The following is a 26,684-nucleotide window of genomic DNA, read 5'->3' on the forward strand; positions in this document are numbered from 1 at the left end:
GCTGAAATAGTGACGCCGGGGCCATCTACCCGGGCGAGCTCATGAACTGTTCACACAAATTTATAAGTCTTCCCTTAATTATATTATTAATACACGATTTTATTTAGTCATTTTCGTGGTGTTAAAAGAACGCATTCACATAAAACAATTGGGAGGTTGTTGCCTTATTTCCCATGTTCGATATTTGTATTTAGCAACAACGACTTCATGACAATGACTTCGTGGGAAAGTAGACATTTTACTCTAACAGGTCTAAGTCGTTGAGATAATATTGAAATATGATAAAGAAGTGGCACGTTTCGGGTCCAGTTGCCGCGACATACATAATAGCGTTATTCTGGTTTTCAGGATTCCAATATATGCCACGATCTATGAGATAGACGGAGAATAAAATATCAACGACAATACGTAATTCGTTAAATAATAAGGTACAGTTGTAGAGAAAATATTTGCGGGGGTGGTGACTGTGCGTCTCGCTATAATATCATCATGTACTCTGGTTTCTTTGAGGCATTGGGACTGGGTCACGAAATACCATTTTGTTCATTGTTCAAGAGTTTTATGTTCTTTAATGATAAAAGAGGGTAATCCTCTAATAATGTGATGTAGCTTTCTGTGGAGTTATCTAAATTCCCGTCCTTGGTGTTCTGTCGCGTGTTCACGTCGCAATCGTTCTGTTCAGAATGGTTACTAAGTAACATCCCTTTGACCCGCTGTCGTGCACTTCAGTGGCAGCAGCTCGGGGTCGAGCTCGATGCAGCACTCGTTTTCGGTGGACGAGATACAGAAGATCCGCACGAGACTGAAGTCGTCCAAGTCGTGCGGCGACGAGCTGGGCGGCGCCGAGCGCGACGACGGCGACAACTCATCCTCCGGCGTCTCCTCGGACCAGGAGGCGCAGGCGCGGCCGCGGCGGGACAAGGTCTCCTTCTGCAGCTCCGTCACCGTCAAGTCGTCCAACGACGTCATCAGCACCGAGCCCGTGCACAGCTCGTCGGAGAGCCTGGCGCCCGCCGCCGGCGTCATGCAGCGCCACAACTCGCTCACCCGCAAGCGCGCCACGGCGGCCGTGCTGCGCGGCGCGGCGGGCGCGCGGGGCCGCTCGGCGGCGGAACGGCTCGGCGTGGACGTGGACAAGGCGCCGGGGCGGCGGGCGCGCGCCGCCGTGTTGCTGGCCGAGCTGCCGCCCCCGCCGGAGGAGCCGGCCGCGGCGGCGGAGGGCGGCGCCCCGCTGCTGGCGCCGCCGCCCCAGTTCAGTGACCGCGTGCGAGTGGTGGCTGCGCTTCCGAAGCAGCTGGCCCGTCTGCAGTGAGCTACCGACTATACTTATTCGTATCACAATAAATCAATTAAGATGTTTCCTGTAGCCTATTTTGTCGATCTGTCACCGAATCTTGTTCCGTGATCGCGTCCCGAACGACAGACGCCATGTCGAAAACGACCAGTTTAGACTCGAACTGGATCCGGCATCGGACAGTGCCAAAAGGAATCTATCATCCCATAGATTGTATAGCTCCATAGTAGCGCGCTCCAGGACGTCCTCGTCACACGCAAAATGTGTCCCCGAGCCGCGTTCGACGGCCGTCGTTCTTATGAACCGTAGAATAATAAATAGTTCGTCAAATTTTTTAAAAAATATTTTATGCATAAAATCTCTAAGTTGTATGTAATGAAGCTCGCCATCTCTAGCAATGTTATGATGTGCAAAGAATAAAAACTTTTTATAATCAAACGACTAAATGAAACCAAAGATTTATTTATATTTATTGTTGAGGAGTTAACATTGATATAGTTGAAAATAATTTTATACATTCCCTCTTACTGTTGTGTATTAATCTTCTAATTTAGTTTGATATAAAACTTATTTAAAGTAATTGCCAAACTTTTGTGCTGAAGTTTGATGTAGCTGCAAGTCAGTGCATTTTTATTCATATTTAATTAATTATATTATAATATACATCATTTCTAAATCTGGACAACATAAGCATACATTTTTGTTTAGTTTTTTTTATGTGTAATAAACTACAATTTTTAGGCAATTATATATTTGAAAAATGTATATCTTCAATAAATAAATAATATAGTAATTTTTTAAAATAAAATAATGCAGAAAACATAATCAAAAACATTTACATAATTTAATTTTAAGTTTCACCTGATCATGAACTGCCATCGTTTTTTTTAGTTTTTCAGTTTCTCAGATCAATTCTCAGTCCAAATTACAAATTTATCTTAATTTGTCCATTAACTGATTATATTTTTACTTATAAACCTTAACTAAGAACATTCAAAACTCTAACTGTATTTGCTTTGACTTATAACTACTGAATGCTATATACATACTTATCTATGTTGTTACTTACTGCACAGCTTAAAACACTTTAGTTTGGCAAATACTAATGTGTCAAATTTAAAGCCTGTTCGTTTTGTCCAGAAATTTATATTATTTTAATATTTTCACAACGCAACCAAGTGCCATCTACCTTTTCAATATATTTTTTATAATATATATCTGTAAATAAACTATTTTAAAGTTAAAAGAGTGGACTAGAAACGAGCACACACTCATCCGGCCAATATTATGTAACTCAAAATGTAATAATTAAATATATTTAAATACCATATTTACATGGAATATGTTACACGTTGTTTCATTGAATTGTTTTTTTTTTATATTCGTCCAAACGCGAGTCATAATAGCCCACTCTTTTGACAGGAAAAATGTATAGTCGAATTATTTAGTAAATGTCCCACATTATTGATTATGTAATTAAAACATACTATATTATTTATTGGCTTTTAAACTACTTCGATATAATCGGACCGGTTGCCGTTTGCACTTCTTAAAAAACAGGTCCATATTGCATTGAATGGCTTTTAAAGTAAATAAGTTGAGATTCGGACTTAATACTGGAACAACACTGACCCCATATCACATTAATTTATCAAATATAAAACCCTTACATAATATGCTTTTTAATCTAAAATATTTTTCACAAAAATAAACAAGTTTATGTTTCTTTTTAATTTAATGTTTTCAAAGGAATCTTGTGGTTTTTTAATGTCATGTCCGCAGATTAGTTTATTTGTAAGATGACATTTCCAAATCTTAAGTGTATTATGTATCTATGGAAATTTCTTTAAAACTGTAAAGTGCTACACGTGTAAGTGCTAAAAATAAGAGCTCATTTAGAAAAAGAAAAGTGAAGGGCTAGAATGAAAACAAAAATAAAATCATTTTGCGATTACTTTGTGAATCAGCAAAATTGCATTGATATTTTTTTAGAAATAATAAGTACCTATATCACAGTAAAATATAGAAAGTATGGTTCATTAATTTTTGTTTGTATTTAGGTGTACCACTAATATGAATTCCGCGAAACATAATATATAAAGAATAGTTATGGAAAGGCCTGTTTTTATTCTTTTTATCTTTAATTGATATTAACAAATTTAAGAATGTCATCTGATTTTTACTTCGATTTTTAAAAAGAAACTAACAACTAGAGCCTAATTCTTAAGACTTTTCAAATTTACAAACTTTTTAGGATACCAATCAGAAGAAAGTACGTCTACACGTCATATTGTTTTTTTACGCGTATAATTAGATACATTCTAGCGACTCGGTATGCTACATAGCTACTAAATAGCCTTCATTGTAATATTAGCACAATGAGTTTTGTTATTATCATTCGATCGTCTTGTCACTATTTTAAGTTGTATAAATGTATTTGTCTGCACAAGGCATAGTTAGCGTTAATTGTATTAGGTAGTAATTGATTGTAGATTAATACAGGCGGAGGGGAATTAGTTGAGTTGCGTGTGCCAACGCTCGGCGCTTTATCTAACAAATTCTGACATACATATCTACAGGAAAGACTTTTCTTAACAAACAAAAAAACAGTAACTGTTTTGGACACATAAAAAATATCGGAAAGTAACGTAAACATTTAGTACGATCTGTTTTTTTTTTTTTTTGTAACGGCCGAGCGTTCGGTTCTATTGCACTCTTTGCAATTTTGTATAATACGATATTTGCGTTTTGTGTTTCATTTGAATCTCAGCATCGGACGTGTATTTACAGCATGGTATTCCTTCAAATGAAAAATAAATGTTTCACCAATTACTACCATTGTTTTATTTCAATAAAATAATATACGATCTAGTCGTTACCTTAAAAACGGAGTAACCAAAATCAACAAATAATAAAATAGTATTCTTAATGTTGTCGTAATAAATATTTACCTTGATAAGTTATTTCTTATAAACTATCTATCTATCTATAATCACAGCGCGAAAGAGAAGGCTGACCTTCGGGTCAAACTCTTCGCCTCGAACTCGACTGTAGACGACGGGGGTGCCACACCACCGAACATCCCCCGGTGTGATAGCTCCCTGCCGGAGATCTGCTCACACAGTGTGCAGTTAGGCGGGAGCTCCGACTCCTGGACGTCCATAAGTCGAGTGGGCCAGACGGCATCTCCGCAGTGGTTTTGAAAACGTGCGCCCCTGAGCTGACGCCTGCGCTAACGCGTTTGTATCGCCTCTCTTATTGCACTAACAGGGTTCCGTCTTCATGGAAGACCGCTCACGTCCACCCTATCCCCAAGAAGGGTGACCGGTCGGACCCGTCGAGCTATAGGCCTATCTCGATAACTTCCTTGCTTTCCAAGGTGATGGAGCGAATAATAAATACACAACTCGTGAAGTATCTTGAGGATCGCCAGCTGATCAGTGACCGACAGTACGGTTTCCATCACGGTCGCTCAGCTAGCGATCTTTCAGTTTTAAATACACGATATTTCATAATACAAGGAAGCAGAACCGTACTATTAAATAAAACACTGCAAAACTTATTTAATTTATTTAATGGACGGATCGTAATCACAGTTTTTAATTATATCATCATAAACACAAAATAACCTAACGGTGTAACAAATCACATTTTAATTCAGACATACATATGTGTAGTGCTTAAAGTTCCGATTACAGTCGCTCTTGTCTAAATTTTTGCTTGACATTGAAATGTCGATTTTGAATCTTACTCACTAGTGTTAGAGTCCAAGTAAATTGAGACATCGTCGATTTTGACCAACCGTCGGTAGTCCACGCTCTCGTCGCACATCGGACACTTACCTTCATCGCGGAGTAATCTGTAATTGATATTCCAATTATAAATCATCGGACTTTTTGGCGGGAACGCGAGGAGTTAATTTGTGTGATTTATTTTATTTTGATTATTTCATGTTTCTTCAGGTTTAAATATGTAATAACGGTGGTTTGTTAACTGTTTAGTATCTGTGAAAGTGCACAAATGTGAGAAAATAAAGCCGCTGGACGTAACTTCTCGAGATCCTCCAAAAAGTCCACTGAAAAAATCTATTTTACTGAGATTATATTTCATCCTATATCATCTCATGCCATGTTTCATATTAATCAACTTCATTTCACTTCATATTATCATTTTTCATATATAAAAAAGTGATCGTGCAGTTTTCATTAAAATTAAAATGAGACTTTACCTAAAGGTTTTAGTTACCAGGTCATAAAATCCCTTAATAAAAATTACAAATCATCTGTTTAGCGGATGAACTAAGAGATATAGACACTTGCACTAACACATGACACTCACTCTGTGAATTCACTGAGAATGGCTGGGAAGTCGCACTCGGGACACGCAGTTAAATCATCTTTGACGATATGCATTCCCTGTCACAAACAAAACTATAGTTATTTAAAAACTAGCGGCCATGACGGTCAGAGGCGGTTAATGGGCTCCGGCAACCATGCCAGATGGACGGTGAGGACAGTGAGTCCGTTTATCTATCTACGTGGTAAAAATAAATAAATAAGCTTCATCCTGGCCGCAATTCTCATCATCGACAAACCGTGCTGGGCGATGCTATACTCCTATAAGTCGACCATCTTGTCGAGGCAAATCGACGCCCAAAAGTCTAGGTAAGAGTTTATGGCACCTTCTGTATAGTGATTAAGAAACAACGTGCAAGCCGTTTTAGACGCCTCTTGCATAGGACTAGATTCTTGTCAGAATTTCCTGTGGAATGGATGTGGCGCCCTCTAGGGCAGATAGCCCGATAGCCGTTGTAAATACAACCATTCACTTTGAGAAGGTGGCACGACATGAGAACCCTCTTGTCGTGGCCGCTGGAAACTACATACCCGATCCTGTAAACCGAATGGTAAACAGTCGACGTCGTCCAAAACACGTCATTACGGATCCTCCCGATCCATTAACGGTGCTTTTAGGTACTACAAGCACCGGTCACCGTCCTCATCGAACCCGTCGCTTGCGACAAAGGGCTCGACGAGCGAATGAAACCATAGACACAGCCCACTGAGTTTCTCGCCGGATCTTCTCAGTGGGTCGCGTTTCCGATCCGGTGGTAGATTCTGCGAAACACTGTTCTTGCTAGGGCCAGTGTTAGCACCACTCCGGTTTGAGCCCCGTGAGCTCACCTACATGTTAGGGTGAAGCTGAAATAGTCTCTAGGCATAGGTAGGATAAAAAAACCGCCAATGCAGATGAAGTCCGCCACGTGTGGTCGTAGGAGTGCGGCTACCGTGGCGAGACAGAAGGGCAGGTCGGCGCCGCAGTGCGCGCACGCCAGCGCGGCGGCGGGCAGCGCGCGGGCGCAGCGGGGGCAGGGCGCGGCGCGGGGCGGGGGCGGGGCGCCGCGCGGCACGTGACGCACCACGCACTCGATCTTCTTCGAATACTTCGGATCGATCTGTTAACGCAGAATACTTACTTCATTTCTTTTAAAATACCTTTCATATTGTTAATTTTTGAAAAAAACCTAAAACGGATTGAGCAGTTGACTGGATAGCCCGACGAATGCGTCAAGAGTGTCCAATAAAAAATAATAATAGTTTGATAAAAAAAACAATTTTAAATGTAACAATTTCATGTTCTTTCCACCTAAGCTTAGCCTGGTAAACTGGTAGCCTTGAGAGGCTATGCCAACGTAACCTAACGAGTAGTTGATCTCTCGGGACACTAACCTGACGACGTTGCTAACACTGTCCCCAGCAAGAGCAGGGTATCGCAGAATCTATCACCGGATCGGAAACTCGACCCACTGAGAAGATCCAGCGCGAAACTCAATGGGTACAATAACAAGAATATTTCGTCCGAAAAACAATATACAAAATAATACCAATCTATAGTTATTTTATATACTTAAATATTTATTTCAGTCGCCTTGTGTTTGGATGCGGTTCATATGTCCGCCAGTGTAGACAGATTCGAGTACCATCAGGTGACCCGTCTTGCCCGTTTGCCTCTTAGTTGTTATAAAAAAAAAAAAATTTCGAACCGTCATCTTCCAAACCATACCTGAGACCTTAGCTCGGGCTGCATGAGGGCTCTGGCCCAGCGGTGGGCCTGGTGCTTGAGGCCCGCGCGACTGCACTCGATCACCGTCGATGTCAAGATCGATACTTGATCTGGAAATTGTTTAGAATGATCTATACTATGGAGGGTAGAGGTAAGGAGAACCGTCTCTGTGTGTAGAAAAGGTATCCGTTAAAATCTGCTAAATAAGGATAGCGCTACAGTAGCAACCGGGTAAATTTTAGAAAAGGCGCTGAAAGTTATTAGAATAAGATCGAGAAATAAAAAAGGAGGAAAGAACTGTAGGCACTACAAAATCACAAAAAGCTGATAAATAAATGCAACCGATGTCTCCACGTTTTACCACAGCAATAATTGTAGGTTATATTGACGAAATTAGTTTGGACTACGTAAACATGTGAGGTCTTGTATATTACACTGTCACTAACTACCTACTCTAGTCATTAAATATATTAAATTTCCTAACTCTGCATACTTCAATCAGTTAACAGCTGCTCAATTCATATCATACCTTGTGTCTATGCTAGCGCCATTCTGGAGGATTTTTGAACTGTTATTCAGTACTGAAAGTGAACTTTTTCAAGCTTCTCCCACCTCTACCTTCCATAATCAGTAAAAATCTATTCTATTCCAGAGAAATTATATTGAACACGCGTTTGAATGTTTGAACATAATTAAGAATCAGTATTGGATCCGGTAGATGGCGCTACGATCGGAGTCTAGTTCGGGAGGATTGCGGCGCGCTTTAGTTCTGTGTACGTTGCGTGGTCCTTACGTTGAGGCAAAGGGAAGAAGGTGACCTCATCAGCGATGCGCAGCAGCAGCAGCGCCGCCAGCTCGTGGTTGCCGCGGCGGACGTGCGTGCGAACCTGCCCGCAGACGATGTCTATATATTAATACGGGAAGCAAAAACTTTGTACCCCTTCTTACGGAAATTGCGGGGACAGAGGAGTATGAAATTTCTCACACTTACAGAGAATATAGAGAAGTGCAAAATGTTAATATTTTTTTTAATTATGCATGAAAAATACTTTAAATCAATTAAAAGAAAACATTACACACACTACCATGTATTTGACAGACACACGCATATATACTCTTTTGTTTATTGTTTATCAATCTGTGGTCAAATTGAGAATAGATTAAGGCGACTGTAGGGACACAGTTTATGTACCTAAACAAAATTGTTCGTAGTCATAACATGCGGCTGCGCCCACAAGCTCCGTTGCTTTTTACTTTTTAAGTTCAGTCACGAATAAACGCTCCGATTGTTATTTAGTTGTGTTAGTTGTGTTATTTAATTTTCTCACTTCTGATAACGCCCTGAACCATTATTGACCACTGCGAAAAAAACTCCTATTGTGTATTTTTAATATTATTTATCTATAGTGTAGCATTGGCGAAATCTGTGATTATAGAAGTAAAGTCTTACGAACGTCTTATTAGAACGATAATATTGTTTAAGCTTATAATTTAAATCTTGACTTAACTCAAACACTTAACACAAAGTGGATCTTGAATTTGTTCACCCGTCTAACCAAAAACAAATTATTAAATTATATTTGTAGGTTATTAGTATATGATTAGATTAGATACAGCGTGCGAGACAGCGCGCTCCCAGTGTACCCCACGCCCCCCCCTTTCCCCCACTCCCCATGTCCCCAGCTCCCCCCTGTCCCCCGCTCTCCCTGTCCCCCGCTCCCCCTGTCCCCCGCGTCCCCCGCGTCACACATGTCCTCACCAATATGTAGGAGTGCAGCAGCGCCAGTGCGTGGCGGAGGTCGCGCGGGGGGGCGGCGCAGGGCGGCCCGGGCCCCTCGCAGCACGGCGCGCGCCTCCCGGTACCGGCCGCTGCGACACTCCGCGTTGCATATAATCACCTGTGTGAAATGTAATGTAGACTATATAGAACTCAATACCAATCTTTTAATTCGCGTCGTATTATATACATACGAGTAGATCTTATCATATGAAAATATCGTATTGTATAGGTACCTATGTCGATATACATGTATTTTTTATTTATTACTTAGATGGGTGGACGAGCTCACGGCCTACCTGGTGTTGAGTGGTTACCGGAACCCATAGACATCTACAACGTAAAATGCCGCCACCCACCTTGAGATAAAAGTTCTAAGGTCTCAGTATAGTTACAACGGCTGCCCCACCCTTCAAACCGAAACACATTACTGCTTCACGGCAGTAATAAGCAGGGTGGTGATACCTACCCGTGCGGACTCACAAGAGATCCTACCACCAGTAATTACAAACCTACCTTCAGTAATTACAAGAAAGAAGTAAGAAAACAAAAACAAAAAAATCACTTATCCCTAAAACATTCCTCTAAGCCAGGGGTTCCCAAACTTATTTTGTCTACTGCCCACTTTGAGAATAAATTATTTTTTAGCGCCCCCATATTTTCACATACATACCTAAAAACCACTATAGTGAGAGCTTAGTCGGTGTCTAAGAGTCCTCTTAAATGAAATTACAAATCGCCTCCCAAGCTTCTGTACAACGCTCCCATTTTTTTTCTGAATCTGTTACCGCCCCCCCCTTTCAGCCTGCAGCGCCCACAAGGGGGCGTTATCGCCCACTTTGGGAAAGGCTGCTCTAAACTCTAGACGATACTTCACATCAGCTTAAACCATAACCAAGAACAACAAAGACCAAAAGTTTTGTTGAAGCGCTCACCGCAGTTTTGGCCGCTTCCATGAACTGTTTCTTGGCCATGTACAACCTAAATAAATGTCGTGGCTCCCGCGGTGTCCCGTCAGTCTCACCCAACAGAAACTCTATTAACCTGGAAGAAAATACCAAGATTAACTTAAAAAAATGTCTCCCCCCTCATCCCTCTAGGATTAAGGACCATCAAGAAAGACCTGAAGCCCACCAGTATCTGCAAAAGACGTTTCCGTCATCCACTATAACTTGGTATTTTTTTGTTACAAGAGACTGAAACCCATAATTGTATTAAACGAAGTAATGTCATACATAACTCTTTTTTCAAACCCTCATAATCTGCCCATTTTTAGGTTAGCTCACGGCTGCTTTAGTTACGCGTAATAAAGAGTTAGATTGAGTTTGCGAAACAAAACTATTCTAAATTAGTAAACCCGTGTTACATATTCGAGGGTTAGCTGGTATCGGGGCCAGTCACAACATGAGGTCGATGTCTCAATTATATTATAAAAGGGCATGTCGCGCGGCCCCAAACCAGAACTCGTGAAATAGACAGGATGGTTGTACTGACTTAAAAATATACCCCACCACTAGTAAATGCCAATCGCCATACCCTGGTATAATAGTCAGAGAACACTACTGACCATTCTCCAGTGAAACCCTGGATCGCCTTCTATGACACCTAAAAAAATGGAGTCAATGCTATTCGAGGCGCTACATGGAAACTAAAGGATTTGCAATAATATAATCACCTCCTGGTTAGTCGTTCGTCGTCGCTAGCCGCAGCCGCGTCGATGGCTACACTGATCGCCTCATTCTCGTCTTCTTCGGAGCCGCCGGCCTTCAGCAAGTGTGACATGGCTCTGTTGTAATCGGCAGCGTGGAAGTAAAACTTTCCCGCCAACAAATGGTTCTTCTCCCCCTCGAAATGCAAGGCCAAGCTCTTGAAGTCCTCCGAACGAGCCTGCGACGTTTGGATCAGTATCTCGCCGTACAGCTGCAGCTTCCCGTTCTTCCTGGCCAGCTGGAATGCGTCGTCGTAACAAAGCGACATCACTAGGAATTTTATCGCTGAGCTCGAGTCGTCGCTGTTCTGAAAGTAATTGGCGACAATTTTCGCCCCTTGCACCGATTTCGTTTCTTGAACTAAGTGGACGGCCTCGTCGATGTCTTCAAGTTTATCGAGATTCAATCGGATGGCCGCTTCGTAATCCTGAGCCTTCAGATACGATTTTAATGCGTCGTGGTAGCGACCTTCCGCCTCCTTTGCTTTGGCGTACTGAATGTGGATGCTGGGCGAATTGATCTTAGGTAGCAGGGCTTCGACTTTGAGCCAAGATTTCAGTTTGATGTATAGAGACGCTGCTCGTTCGGTGTTACCGGCGTGATCGTACAGGGCGGCCGCGTGACTGTACTGCTTCTCTTCTTCTAAGAGTTGAGCGCAGTCCTTGAGCAGCGTGACGTCATCGGCGAGCTTCATGGCAGTGGTAACACCGCGCATGACGTCACCGCAGCGGATCGCAGTACGCGCTATGCCGGCCTCGCACTTCCTATTGTGTTCCCTTACTTTTGCATCGTCTAAATTCTCGGTAATTATACTTTTCTCGTAGTTGGCCAGTGCCTCGTGATAATCGGCCCTGGAAGATGAAGAAATCATAAATGACAGCAAATCTGTCTTCATTGCACAGTTCATCTCATGTTATAGGGATCATCAGAGCTTGTAGATATCACCTCCAGTATAGCATCACTTCACAAAACCGAAGTCTCATCTCTATTACATTTTAAATAACTTAAATCGGAATGCCCCACGCAGCAGAAATAGACATTTAACCTCAGAAAACATAATGGGTTACATCTTGATCTAGCTAGTGATCTGTATGCTTAGTGCGAGTTTTTTAACTTCTCGATCGCGTAAAAGTTAACTCAAATTTGTATGGAACAGCGCCCCTGGGGGCAAACGTAGATCTATCAGGTCCTAGCGGCGATCGAGAATTTAAAAACTCGCGATAAGTACACAGAGCAGCATCATGTGTGTGATATATGATATTGCTGTTCCCAGCTTTGAGATTAGACATGTAGCATTGGTTTTTTTTGTGTATGCGTACGTGAGTTCGAGGTGGTGCGCGTGCTGCGCGGTGACGAGCGGCGCGTGCAGCGGGGCGGCGGCGAGCGCCCGCGCGGCCGCGTCGCGCCACAAGCCGCGCGCGCACGCCAGCTCGAGGGCCAGGGGCGAACCTTCCGCCCACCGAGCCGCCGCCGCACCCTGGCCCACGCAGGCGCATAGCATGCCACTGTGTGACAATACAACCGCGACATCACACCCATAATTCTTATGCAAAAAATCTTTTTGCCGATCGATCTACAATTAATATTACACGTCATCTCGGATCTCCCGATCCACTAACGGTGCTTTTAGGTACCTCAAGCACCGGTCACCGTTCTCGTCGAACCCGTCGCTTGCGACGAAGGGCTCGACGAGTAAATTAACTATCAGACACAGCCCACGGAGGTGAGGCTCCGGTAACCACTTAACTTCAGGTGGGCCATGATCTCGTCTACCCAACTAAGCAATAAATAAATAACGGTGCGCGTGCAACTTGGTGCACGTGGATGAAGTGAAACTTCTTTTTCGTTGTGCAGTATTGTGGTTTTCTTCATTTTTCATCTTTAAATCAGATTGCTCTTGTAATAGGGAATGCTGTGTATAAGAGATGCGACATCTTCAATATTTATACAACAAATTATAGATAGAAAAATAAATGTATATATACCTATAGTTTTAAATAGAGAGAATAAAGAATTTTTAAAATATTGGCTGCTACTCGTTGCACTCGCGCTGTAACAGGTATACTATGCGCGTGCGTTTGAGTTTCGCGCATTCGCTCTCGCTCTGTCTCTTTCTATTCCATGGTAGCGTTTCACGTTTAACGCAACCTCTTTGGAAGTCGCATTAGAAGTTTCACTTCAAAAATGCGCTCCTCACGTTTTCACCGAAAAGACCCTTTGACGTATTCATTCAATGACCTATACATGGCGTAGTTGTGAAGAGGCATTGAGCTCACCACAGCACCGATAAATCTTCAACATGCGCGGCGTCTTCCAGCGCCCACACCGTGCCCACGTCGCTCAGCCGAGTGTACACACGTATCGCTGCGGGCATGGTCGACGTATTACCACACACAAACATTCTCAAAGTTTAATGTCGCCTTTATTATTATTAACCTCAAGTTCGGGTATAATGGATGTTCGTTTGGGATCTACGCTAAATTGGTGGACGAGCCCACAGCTTACCTGGTGTTAAGTGGTTACCGGAGCCCATAGACATCTATAAAGTAAATGCCACCACCCACCTTGCGATATGGGTTCTAAGGTCTCAGTATAGTTACAACGGCTGCCCCACCCTTCAAACCGAAACGCACTGCTTCACGGCAGAAATAGGCAGGGTGGTGGTACCTATCCATACAGACTCACAAGAGGTCCTACCACCAGTAAACCACATTCGAAGGACGTGTTGACACTTCGTGTAAAGTCTCGTTATAGTTAAACTATGATACCTGCTGCAGATGTCGAGCGAGTGCGTAACAAACAGGTGTATTTAATATTTATAGCGATATTATCTATTTTTATATTGTAATTCGGTGATTACCGGAGTTCATGGGTACCACGTGAACGTCGTCATCAATCTTGAGATCCGAAGTCGAAGTCCCAATTGTATTATAAAACAACAGCAGAAATAGGCAAAATGCGGATACTTACCCGGGCAGGATAACAATGCACAATGCTATCCACGTAGACTTACAATATGCCCCACCATTTTTAGATATAAAGTTAAATTTTTGATCCCTTCACTCCGACTAGTGTTTTAGTGTTATCGTCTATATTCCATGGAGGTGTATTTCGGCTGACTTGTATACCTTCCCAGCCTTTAGAACGTCCTTAGCGTTCTGCCGGGAGGCAGGGAGACTGCAAGAAGCTGCCCCGCAGGTCCTTCGCGGATGCTTCTACCACCGAATCAAAGTCACCCAATAAGGAAACCCGGTGAGAAACTCAGCGGGCTTATATCATACGCCAAGCGACGGCGGCTGGGTACCCCTGACTGCGTTAACAGTAACTTAACAGTACAACAAATTCCCGCAAGATGTTCAGAACCTACATGTACATGGGTTTAAGAAAACTATTAAAGAACATCTGTGCAATAAAGCTTACTATAAAGTCAATGACTATCTAGAAGATTGCACAAAGTGGGAATGAGTTGCTCGCTCCGGGCATTTCAATATTGCAATAATTGTTACGTTATAATACTCATTGTAAAAATGAATATTTAAAAAAATATATCTAATATTAAAAAAAAAAGACATGTCCGCTGAGTTTCTTGCCAGTTCTTCTCAGGACGGAGGCTAGTTTTTGTGAATTTGACGGTAGTTCTTTTTGACGTTCAACAAGTATGTACTTTCGTTTATGTTGAATAAAATTTTTGAAGTTATACTTCTTTAGGCACGTTATGAAAAATTGATGAGAGTGAAAATTTACGATACGCGCGCACCGTGACACAAAATTAACAGAATGAAGTTGTCCACTAAATCGCTCATTACAATACGACCGACGTAACTTGGCGAGTCTGAATATAGCCGCAGATGAACTTTCGCGCATGGACACTCGTAAAAAAAAGTGTTATTAGCATTCATTTTTAAGTAATATAAATGACAAAATTATTATTTAATATAATTCATACTAAATATTATTAAATTATTAACGTTAAATATTAATTAATAATTATTTAATATTATTAAAAAATATATATATATATAACTTCTTACGCGCGTATAACACGCACTCTTTTTTTTTATTTGATTTGATTTGAAGGTGTTCAGATTCAACTAACCAAATTCCACATTCAGGTCGGCGATGGCCGCCTCGCCGAGTCTCCGCCATACGTCGGGCTCGTCGACTGCATCGCAGAACAGCCAGGCGTCACTGAACCTCCTCAGGAGGAACATCTTCTCGATGTGCTTCCGTTGGTTGGCGACCCGCTTCTCGGTGTCCGGGTCTGCCAGCCCGCTCGTGTTGTGCGAATCTAATGGAACTTTTATGATGCTGTGCAGAAAACAATTATGAAGGTAATGAAAAAATATTAAAAACCCTTCGTATGTACAAGACTTTATAGTTCAATTTTCAGTGACAGATTTAAGACAGTTTGTTAAAAAAAAAACATTTACAATTAATGGAGGAAAGATAGTAACTGTTTTTTTAATTAAGTTCGAGAACAGACTGGTCATACGTCCTATACGATGATGAGGGGTCACCGTCGCTCATAGACTTCAGTAAAATAATACATTATAACAATATAAAAATGTTAGTTATTGAATTTTACCAATCGCACCATAGAAAAACGGTAAATCGCTTCTTTTCCAAACAATGTTCATGATTACTCAGCCGTAAGCGGTGATTTGACTGAGCCCCTGGTTAGAACAGCAGCGCTCAATCGATTTTTTTTAAACTTTTCACGGGTAATATTAAAAAACAAGATTTCTCATTCCCTATCCTTCCTTGAAATAACTAATTCGTTCAACTGACCTGCCCCCGCTTGCGTAGCAGTACACGTCGCCGGAGAACAGTATGAGAGGGATCTGGCCAGGCAGGATGCTGGTGCTCGCGACCAGGTCAACGTGGGATCCGTTTATAGAGTTCGACACGTAGTAGTATGTGTCAATTTTGTCATCCGTGTACACGATAAACACGTTCCGATCCGACAAACAAATATCCCAGATGACCCCTCTGAGACAGGAAAAAAAGTTGCAACAATGTATTATTTATTCCACACATATACACGCCTACATACACACACACGCATTACTATTATTTAAGTGTGTAACTCTACCCGTAAAAATAATGTGTGTAATGTAAACAACCGCGAAGTTTAAAACATCGAACTCGGAAGACGTCCTACCGCCAGTAAGTAAGTTAACGGCTAACCCACTGAAGTAGGAAACCTATGGAAATGAAACGTCAACAAAAAATTCGTGCCACTGTGACGTCATCTGGCCACAAAACATGGCGGTTTTAGTGCTGCCCAGAAGATTTTAATGTTAGTAGGTTTTATCGATAAACGTTCTTGGCTCATTTTATTTTAAATATTGTTGAGTGAATGTATTTGTAGAATTTATACTTTAATAGGAAGTAAGTATATTGTTATGTGCAAAGATGATGTGATTTAGATATTATGTGAAATCTAAGACGAGTTCGTGCTTCAAATTTGCCAAGTAAACGATATGACGACTTTTAAAATTTGCTACACTGATTTTATAAAGTTGTCGTTTGCCGCAAAACATAAAGATATGGCGTAGTACAGTGCCATCTGCCCATTTCTAGCATGCTGAATGTTATCGTATTTTGAGTACGTGTTTTTCTTAGACTATTACAATCTATTTTAATTGTTTTGCTGACTCTAAAGTCCGTAACACACTACCGCAGCGCACCTCAAGGAAGGTACGCCGCACCATTTGAATCACTCTCACTTGAGAGTGATTCAAATTTTAAACTTATCAAGGGACCGCCTGATAAAAAAAAAACACCTACAGAATATTTATTCGTTACGTCGAACGTTAATAAAATTACAAACGTCATTCCTTGTGACTTCCTCTCTAAAATCACTTAATTATTAAATATTTAACGAATTTACAATAGTGTTTTACTCACTGTGGAATAAAACTATTTTATTTAAATAGTTCCGAAGAGATTTTGTCGGTAGCCTTTTTCCCGAAATATCTAACCAGAATGTCTAAATATGTTTTGATGACATATTTTAAAGAGGTATTTGTGATTAGTGTCATGATCAATAGATTCCGACCGAAAAATGGTGCCCGATTTTTCGGATGAGGGCTCCATAATGAATTTAAATATATATAGATAATAGTTTTGGGGCATCGACTTTCTTGAAATCCTATAAAATACGTTTTAATTATTATTTTTGTATGTTTTAAGCATGATAAAATATGAAATTTTATATAAGCAATCATATTAAATCGATATCAAAGTCAATAAATAATGTACAACCCAAAACAGACGGCCGAACTGACGTGACAATGACATTTGGCGCGCTAAACATGGCGGATTTTCGGCCTCATTAGACGGAGACGGAGACATTTACGTATATTCATGTTTCATTTTATGTACGCACTGAAATACTGTTATATTGTTTTCCTGCGAGTTAAATAATAATTTCGCAACAAAAAACTACTTTTCTACAGCAAAGTTAGAGTTATAATTTAGTATGTATTTTATAATACAATAAGGATTTGGTATAAGTAAGTATTCGGTAAGTTTCTAATAAACACAAGCACAACAGATAAATGAAAGCGGGACATTTTGGTTCTAGTTGGGGACAACGGGACGTACAGCCTGAAAGCGGGACAATCCCGTCCAAAGCGGGACGTATGGTCACATTATGTATGTCCGAAGGAGTTAGACTTTTTGGCGGGAACGCGAGGAGTGAAGTTGTGTGATTGGTTTTATTTTGTCTATTTAGTGTTTCTTCAGGTTTAAATGTGTAATAATGGTGGTTTATTAACTGTTTAATATCTGTGAAAGTGCACAAATGTGGGAAAATGAAACAAAGCCGCTGGAAAAAACTTCTCGGGATCCTCCAAAAAGTCAACTGAAAAAATCTTAGTAAATGATAACCATTCTACTGAGATTACATTTCATCTCGTATCATCTCATCTCATCCCATAAAGTCATAAAATCCCTTAAAAAAAGAAGGAGTTACCTGAAGAGTTTAGGTTCGCGCAGAGGGCAGAGGTCGTGCGGCGCGGCGGGGCAGTACACGAGCAGGCGGCGCGCGGTGTCGGCGAGGCAGGCGCGCGTGCCGCTGATGTCGCCGTACACGGCGCACAGCGCGCCCGCCGTGCGGTGCCGCACGCTCGTGCGCCACTCCTCCACGCCGAAGTGCTCTACGTGACCTTGCTGCGTGCGAGTTGCGACACGAGCAGATCAGACGATATTTTTGAAGTCAAACGTCGTGATTTCAAACTCGATGAAACGAAAAAATAAGTCCACAGAGACACAAACACATAAATGTATAGGATTGAGCCACCGAGAGAATGAGATAGAACACATGAATACAGCGCCATCTATGAGATTTTTAATACTAACGTGTCTATGAAACCTCTTGTAGTGAATTTTAATTTAGGATTATACGTGAAGTTAAAATATCAATTCACAGAACGCGCAACCTCATACTATAAAAGATGATTTACAATTATTTACTTAATATGACAAAATTTTACATATACTTAGACATTTAAGATAATTGTATTTGAATTTTTTAAGGTTTCACTTCTACCGCGTTTGAATTGCACAAATGTTTTTTTTCCCACCTATTCTAGTAACCTCGAGGGATTATACTAGATTCTCCGAACGAGCAGGTGAGTTCACGGCGCTCAAACCTTAGGAGGTTGCTAGCACTAGCCCCTAACAAGAGCAGTGCTTCGCAGAATCTACCACCGGATCGGACACGCGACCCACTGAGAAGATCCGGCGAGAAAGTGAGTAGGCTGTGTCTGTGGGTTAATTTACTCGCTGAACCCTTCGTTGCAAGCGATGGGTTCGACGAGAACGATGACCGGTGCTTGAGATCCCAAAAGCCCAAAAACACTGATAGTGGAATGGGACAATGCGAAATGACGTGTTTACGACGACGTTTCGACGTTGACCGCTATCTCTTTACGTTATAAACACTACAGCGACTGATTATTCATTCTACCCACCAGACATAATCTAAAGTGACAAGGAACATGGCGCCACACATATTTTGTCATAAAGTCGAAGTCCCTATAGTTTAGTGGTGGAAATACGAAGAATTTTGGTAACTACCATTGATGGATCAAAATATAGCATATTGTTGCCACAAGTAAAACCACTTTCGTAAAAATATCTCGGTAACGCTAGTTTATTATAAGTATCATATTATTATTGTATTTAGTAATAAAATATTAATTTAATTTATGAAAAATCGAGGGCTACCTACACACACTACGCTGGCTTTCTTTCTTTGTAAAAAGCTTAAAGGTCGAGTTATCTACTTACATCTGTGATGAATATAAAAAAGTCGGCGGTGAGATGAATGTCCACAATCTTAGCGCCCTGCATGTGCGGTTCTGGAAACATCATGCATTCTCTTTCGGCCTGGGACGAGTCCGGTTGTTCGATCTGTGCAATTTTACATTCGCACAACTGACAAAAGATTTTCTCAAAGAATATTAAAATTTAACTGAGTACCTATCGATCTTCCCATCCTTAGTTATTTTGGAGCATCACTAATACTAATCTATACTTAATATTATAAAACTGAAGAGTTTGTTTGAGCGCACTAATCTCAGGAACTACCGGAAAAGCTAGTTTGTTATATGTTCAATGTACGCTTAAATATAAAAATCTGAAATTAGCCCATGAAATCTCGTTTTAACGCTTTTTTTCCAACCCACGGACGTACACTGCCGGACATATGCTTCCCCCAAGGTTCGCCACAATGACCGGTTCTGCGTAGCCCACAGCGAACAAACTCCGGCGACTTTTAGCAGGTCTTATGCCACCTCGTGGGCAGCTTACCCTACGCTGCGCTTTTTTGAACACGGTCGCCAGTCGAGAACTTTGCGGCCTCAGGGGCCATCTGCTTTACGAGCAATGTAGCCTACTCACAATATTTAATCAATTCATTAACATAATTCATAAAATTTACGTGGATTTAATCAAAATAAATTGTTATTTATTTAGCCAAATGTGAATTAGAGCCCTTTTGTCGGATTTATTTTTATCTAATAAAGAAAAACAAATGTCACAAAAATCTAAATGGAGTTTACGACATTTTCTAGATAAAGTTGCGTATATGTTTACGACAAAAACATTCAGATCAAAGTCTGTCTACCCCAGCAATTAGATCCGTCCCGTAGAAAATTTATCTTTAGTATGTAGTTGTACTCTTAACTATCGATTGTATTCGCATTTTCTTACAGATAATATAGCCCTGAATATTATTATGATTGTGCTCGGTATAGACTATATTACTGGTGTTAGGACCTCTTGTGAATCCGCGCGGGTAGGTACCACCGCCCTGCCGTAAAGCAGTAATACGTTTCGGTTTGAAGGGCAGGGCAGTCGTTGTAACTATACTTGAGACCTTAGAAGTTATATTTCAAGATGGGTGGCGCATTTACGTTGTAGATGTCTATGGGCTCCAGTAACCACTTAACACCAGGTAGGCGGTGAGCTTGATCACCAATCTAAGCAATAAATAAAAAATAAATAATTGAAGGCACCGTGGAAGCGGCTCGGGTGAGGGAAGGTACATACGGTGTGCAGCATGGCACGGCCCTCGAACAGCGCGGCGGCGTAGTCCCCGGCGAGGCGCAGGCGGTCGAGGGGCGCGGGGTAGCGGCGGGGGCGGGGGCGGGCGCGGCCGGCGGCGGCCGACAGCGGGTAGAACCAGGCGTCCGAGCCGTGCACGCAGCACAAGTGCGAGCCCCCCAGCGCTATTAGAGTCGGTTCCACGGGCAGCGCGTAGGTCGCCAGAGCTGTCGGCTCCGCTGTACACAACACTGTGTCAGGTTTTTTTTATTTTTTATTGCTTAGATGGGTGGACGAGCTCACAGTCCACCTGGTGTTAAGTGGTTACTGGAGCCCATAGACATCTACAACGTAAATGCGCCACCCACCTTGAGATATAAATTCTCAGTGTACTTACCTTACGCGACATGGGTTTGCATTTCGGGCTTTTTTTTTCCTCGTAAAGCTGATGATCTTGAGAGACCACTTTAGAGTAACGTTAACTGGTAGGTGAGCTCACGGGACTCAAACCTAACGTCGTTGCTAACAGTAACCCCTAGCAAGAGCAGTGCTTCGCAGAATCTACCACCGGATCGGAAACACAACCCACTGCGAAACTCAGTGGGCTATGTTATGTGGGTATGGGTTAATTTACTAGCCGAGCCCTTCGTTGCAAGCGACCGGTTCGACGAGAACAATGAACCATTTCGGGCCTCCTTAGGTTACTACTACAACTTCCTCATAGGCGGTCGATTGTAGTCGACCCTCATGAACGTTAACAACGACAGCGACTGTCAAGCATCGTAGCCCCGACAGCTGGCAACGAAAGTGGCGACCATAGTCAATATCGATACAGACCAGTCGATATAAAATAGAAATACTAACCTACGTACCATAAAATAGCACAAAATCGACCCAAACTCAAATACTAAATATTCATGCGGTAGCATTAGCATCGTCTATGAACTCTAGTAGGTATCGCCTAGAATTAGGAGGATCGTATACGAATGAGAAAAATAGTCCAAAGATTAACTCAATTTAGTTAAGCAAATTAATATTAAGCTCACCAATCAACTTACATTTATTAATAGGTTCGGGGGCATCCTCGACCCCGATGCACTGGTAAACCGTGACTTCAGTGAGACTGGTCAGAGTGAGAGCTCTGGTTCCGTATGTAGCGTACAGGGGGGGTAGCGTGGTCACGTAAACGTTCAGGTACCCTCGCCCGGAAGTCGCTAGTAACCTTCCGTCGGAGCTCCACCCGCAACGCTCGGCTCCCCCCGTCGGCATCACCGATCCGCTCACCTCACCATTATTCCAAACTGAGATCAACTTTAACCTGAACAATAAAGCATTCATTATTACTGGTGGTAGGACCTCTTGTGAATCCGCACGGGTAGGTACCACCACCCTGCTTATTTCTGCCGCGAAGCAGTAATGCGTTTCGGTTTGAAGGGTGGGGCAGCCGTTGTAACTATACTGAGATCTAAGAACTTATATCTCAAGGTACGTTGTATACGTCCATGGGCTCCAGTAACCACTTAACACCAAGTGGGCTGTGAGCTCGTCCAGCCACCTAAGCAATAAAAAATAAATAAATAAAATTGACAGCGAGAAATGCTACGATTGTTGAGATATAAGTTCTAAGGTCTCAGTAGTTACAACGGCTGCCCCACCCTTCAATCCGAAACGCATTACTGCTTCAACGGCAGAAATAGGCAGGGCGGTAGTACCTACCCGTGCGGACTCACTAGAGGACTCACTACCACCAGTATAAATTTCACACATATAACTATGAATAAATACGCACTGTCCATCCCCACACGAGGCGGCCTGCCCGTTACACACCGCTATGTCGGTCAAACTATCTTTATGGTTCTTGACCTGAAACAATTCTTCGCCGACCTCTTTGATGTGTGTCGATATTGATATGATGAATCCAGCACTGAACCCTATAAGAATGTAACCATCGCCATACCATTTGTACGAAACTATGGAACCATAACGTTGTTGGAATGCTAACTCTATTGGGTTGTCGGGATTCAAAAGATTGTAAAGATATAATGTGCGTTTCCCAACAATAAGGCTTACCTGAAAGAAAAAAATACTGTTTATGTTAAAAAAACAAAAATGCACATAATAAAACGCGATTAAGACAAGACAACAGCAAATTTAATACGATAAGGTTGATTTTAAACAAAACTCATAATTTTGGCATCATTGTTTCTTCTTTATTTTCATGAATTTCAAATACCACAATAGCACCAAAACCTTACTTACTGTATTTTCCCCTGCAACTCGTTCGTCTGTCTTCATCTCAGAAACTTGCAAATCATTAGGAGTATCCCTTAGTGATATTATTCTGAGTGTGTCTCCATCTGAATTATTTATGGACAATGTCTTATCTTCTGAAGCAAGTATAAGTATGTTGTCTTTATTCCATACAGCACAACATATCTTTTTACTGTGTTTCCCTATTATTGGAATTCTCCTGGAATAGAATTTAATAATTACTGGTGGTTGGACGTCTTCTGAGTCCGTGCAGGTACCTACCACCAACTTATCTATTTTTGTCATGAAGCAGTAATGCATTTCGATTAGAACTCATGTCTCAAGGTTGGTGGTGGCATTCACTTTATTAATGTATGGGCCCCGGATGACAACTTAGCATCAGGTGGGCCATGAACTCGTACTCCCATCGAAACAGCAAAAAAAATTTAAATGTAAGATTAGCAACTCTAAAATGAATTATATCTTTACTGCTTTCAACTAACGCATGATTTAAGATTATAAAAAAGATAGATCATACAATAGAAATAGAAGGTATGGAAAGTTTTCCGCGTGAGCAGTAACTGCTGCTTGTGAATTGGAATTAGCTATTAATTTTCAAAGTCTACATCAATCAATAAAAGCGATGATTCTTACTCACTTTGTGGTATGATGATTATAAAGGGCTAAATTTCCTTTATGTGTACCTACTGCTAGTAAAGGTTCTTCGTAAGCCCAAGCAAGACACGAAGGTGGTTCACGCAGGCCCGTCTCAATGTTCAACCGTTTATTAGCATGGCATTCCCAAAGTAAAACTGCATTACTATTAGGTGTAATAATGGCTAGATAATCTCCATCGTTGTCCCATTCCATATCTGCACATAGTCTGGAAGTTTAGAACTTAACCATAAATTATTTGTGTGATTTGAGTGTACATAAATAAAAAATGAAATGCGCATTGAATAACATTTAATTTTATTTTTATTTTTTTATTACTTAGATGGCTGAACGAGCTCATAGTCCAACTGGTTTTAAGTGGTTACCGGAACCCATAGATAGACGTTTACAACTTAAATGCTGCCTCCCACATTGTGATATGAGTTCTAAGGTCTAAGTATAGTTATAATTAGAGAACACTTGCATCAATCAGGATTTTTTTATTATTATTATTGCTGAGGTGGGTGGACGAGCTCACGGCCCACCTGATGTTAAGTGGTTACCGGAATCCATAGATTCTACCACGTAAGAGACAATCTACAACGTAATGCCACCACCCACCTTGAGATATGAATTCTGAGGTCTCAGTATAGTTACAATTTTTCTTAAAATATTTGTATTACTCCCAATTGAGGTTTGTTTGCAAAAAAAGTCTGTTGGAACAACTAGTTTAAAAAGCTTTCCATTTCCATTTAAATTATAGAAAGAGAGATGTGCTCTTGCTTTTATAGTCGGTTTTCATTTTCTTATGATTGGCTTGGTAGACCCATAGAAGTTGTGAAGTGTGATAATTATCAGAGCCTGCAATACGCCGGTACTCCTATCTACTATCCACACTTGAATGCAGACATAATGTTGCAATCTCAATTGTATTGTATAACAGCTTTCTCAACCTTCAAATCAAAACAGACTACTGTGTCATGATAAAAATCAGAAATATGATACAAGTAAATACTAACTAATACTTTAAGAAAGTTACAGTAAGAAATGTCTATTGATGTATAAGTACAGGCAAACATTAAAGTACAAACCTATTGAAATATGAGAAATAGAAGTGGGTTGTTGTTGTTAAGAGGTGTTTGAATTCTCTCATGAAAAATGGAAGAGAGCAAAGGGTTTCAAATAATATGGAATAGTTTACTACACTTACTGTATATGAATGAATAAAGAATACTTTCGGTAAGTGAAAATAGAGTTCATGGTCACAGTTAACTAAGATACTATTTGCCAATATATGCTATTGTTATAGGCCAAAATCATTATATCGACGTTTGAAAGGCAAACGTGAGTAAGCGACAATGCGTGAACTTTACAGTAGACTAATTTAAAGTTGAAATACCTAAAAAAAAATATTTTAACGAATCTAGCTGTAGGAATGATTTTAATAGACCTAGAAATATTATTTTTTTTGCGCATCCAATATGGTTATTACCTATCATTTATGTACAAAGCAGTTATTGTCTCTTAGTCACGTTTGCCTTTCAAGCGTCGATATGCAAATACAACCTGGACATTTTTATTTGGAAGCACAGCCTCTGCCAGAGTATAACCAATGGCTAAATTAGGTTTGCTCACAGTTTACCAGAACTACCAGTCCTGAACTGACCAAGAGCAGCAACTTAAGCCACCTTTAATGGTTCACCTTCTAGAAGGTCTACCCGTACTGCACACTCCATAAACTTACTTTTTCCATACCCATTTAACTCAAAAGTTAAAATCCACCAATCACCAACTGACTAAAAACATAACCTTAGTAAACTTAGTATATCTGTTAATATATTTATATTTTAAAAAATTGTCTTTACCCAGATAGCTTAATCCTTTCTACCAACTGTCCATTTCTATTATGGATAACAACAGTGGCATCCGTACCAGTGGTCGCTAGCAATGTATGGGATTCACCCTTCTGCCACAAAAAGTACAACTCACCAAGGCCGTGAGGTTGTTCAATAGAATATAATAACTGTAAATAAACATTATTTTATTTTATAAATTGTTGCAGATGTAAATCAATTTTATTATTTTCATATTTAGAAAGTTTTAGTTTAAGCAAAAGTTTTTATTGTTTTCTATACTATTTACAATCAGTACAATGACTATGATAACGGGAAGGAAGGGTTTCCGGGAAGGTTATTTGGTTAGTTACTGGTGTGTTTAGAGGAGTGCTTTTTGATCACTTGATAGCTGTACCAATGTTGTTTTCGCCAGTAATGGCGCAAACAAACCATCTCCAGAGCTCAGAATATTATTTATGGAAATAGAAAACAAATTGGGTACCATGCACATTACGTTTATATTTTTTTCTTACTTTTGGCGCCGTCATAATTAATTCAGCACATTAGTTTACACATTGGCCAACGCTATAAGTTCTACCTACGATGAACACAGAACCAAATATAATTTATTTATTTAATTTTGTATTTTTCAAATTTCAATTTTTATGCGTTCGTGACAATTTTTGTTTACAAATTATGTCAGATGGGATGTTGCTAGGTAACCAGTACAGATTAATTTTGAATAGTATCCGGAAGATGTTCCGATACTATCCAAATAGGGATGCCTACTTAATTAATTGTGCTATTTTCCAAAACTTTCGCCAGATATTACTCCAATGTTTGATTAAAACGTTTCACCATTCCATCGGATTACGTGTGATAAAATTTGGTTTTAGTTTTGTGGATACCCAAGACTCTGCAAGTCTCTTGAAATAGCTGGGACTCGAAATTCCTTCCCTGGTCACTGTGTATTTCTAGGGGTGCACCAAACCGGCAGAACACTTCGTGTACTAATTAATTGGCGATCGTTGAGGCTTCTTGATTACAAATGGTGAAGACTTCGGGCCACTTTGTGAAGTAATCCATCACCACCATGAAGTATTTGTTTCCACTGCCACTTTCCGGAAACAGGCCTGCGACATCCAATGCGATTTTTTCCCACGGCGCTCTAACGCAGTACAATTTCAGCGCACCACTGCAACGTGTGTGAGAACCTTTAACTGTAGCACAACTATTACGACATTTACGACACCGGTCCTCAAAATCATCTCGGCAATGGATCTAGTAAAATCGCTCTCGCAATTTCAAAAGAGTCCTTTTACCCCCAAATGCCCACCCGAGAATCCTGTGTAGTATAGCTGTAGGACATGTGGTACCTTCGATTTTGGGACTATCATTTGCAAATGGCATTTGTCTCCCCATGTACGTTCCCATCTTCGACACAAAACTCCTTGGATGACCCCAAGCTGTCCCACTGTGCCCAATATCTTTTTATAATTGAGCCCATAACCGCAACATCACTCCACTTCGGCTTAGGTGCTTTTAAG

At 40.9% G+C, this 26,684-nt stretch overlaps 2 protein-coding genes across 13 annotated transcripts in view; one reads left to right on the forward strand and one right to left on the reverse strand.

Moving 5' to 3' along the window:
• Window positions 1-4,126, forward strand: part of LOC114241833 (SH3 and multiple ankyrin repeat domains prosap) — a 245,035-nt gene extending 240,909 nt beyond the window's left edge. For 11 of the 12 annotated variants that reach the window (XM_089732490.1, XM_089732493.1, XM_089732496.1 and 8 more), the window contains one exon: window positions 730-4,126. In XM_089732490.1, coding sequence (XP_089588616.1) covers window positions 730-1,312 — 583 coding nt within the window. In that variant the 3' untranslated portion in view covers window positions 1,313-4,126. Of the gene's footprint in view, window positions 1-348; window positions 429-729 lie in introns of all 12 variants that reach the window. The other variant, XM_089732500.1, reaches the window with a different exon arrangement.
• Window positions 4,127-4,851: 725 nt separating this feature from the next.
• Oseg6 (intraflagellar transport protein Oseg6) lies at window positions 4,852-26,684 on the reverse strand. The gene is given in 22 exon segments (XM_089732481.1): window positions 4,852-5,153; window positions 5,633-5,709; window positions 6,582-6,749; window positions 7,358-7,467; window positions 8,151-8,244; window positions 9,117-9,159; window positions 9,161-9,255; window positions 10,070-10,178; window positions 10,810-11,694; window positions 12,163-12,348; window positions 13,120-13,207; window positions 14,940-15,151; window positions 15,632-15,832; window positions 17,823-18,019; window positions 19,142-19,264; window positions 20,405-20,637; window positions 21,457-21,716; window positions 22,188-22,468; window positions 22,658-22,868; window positions 23,307-23,531; window positions 25,168-25,325; window positions 25,671-26,684. Coding segments are annotated over 22 exon segments (4,083 nt in total). The 5' UTR covers window positions 25,686-26,684; the 3' UTR covers window positions 4,852-5,041.

This window comes from Bombyx mandarina, chromosome 13 (assembly GCF_030267445.1).
Source record: "Bombyx mandarina strain Sakado chromosome 13, ASM3026744v2".
Classification (NCBI taxonomy): Eukaryota; Metazoa; Arthropoda; class Insecta; order Lepidoptera; family Bombycidae; genus Bombyx; species Bombyx mandarina.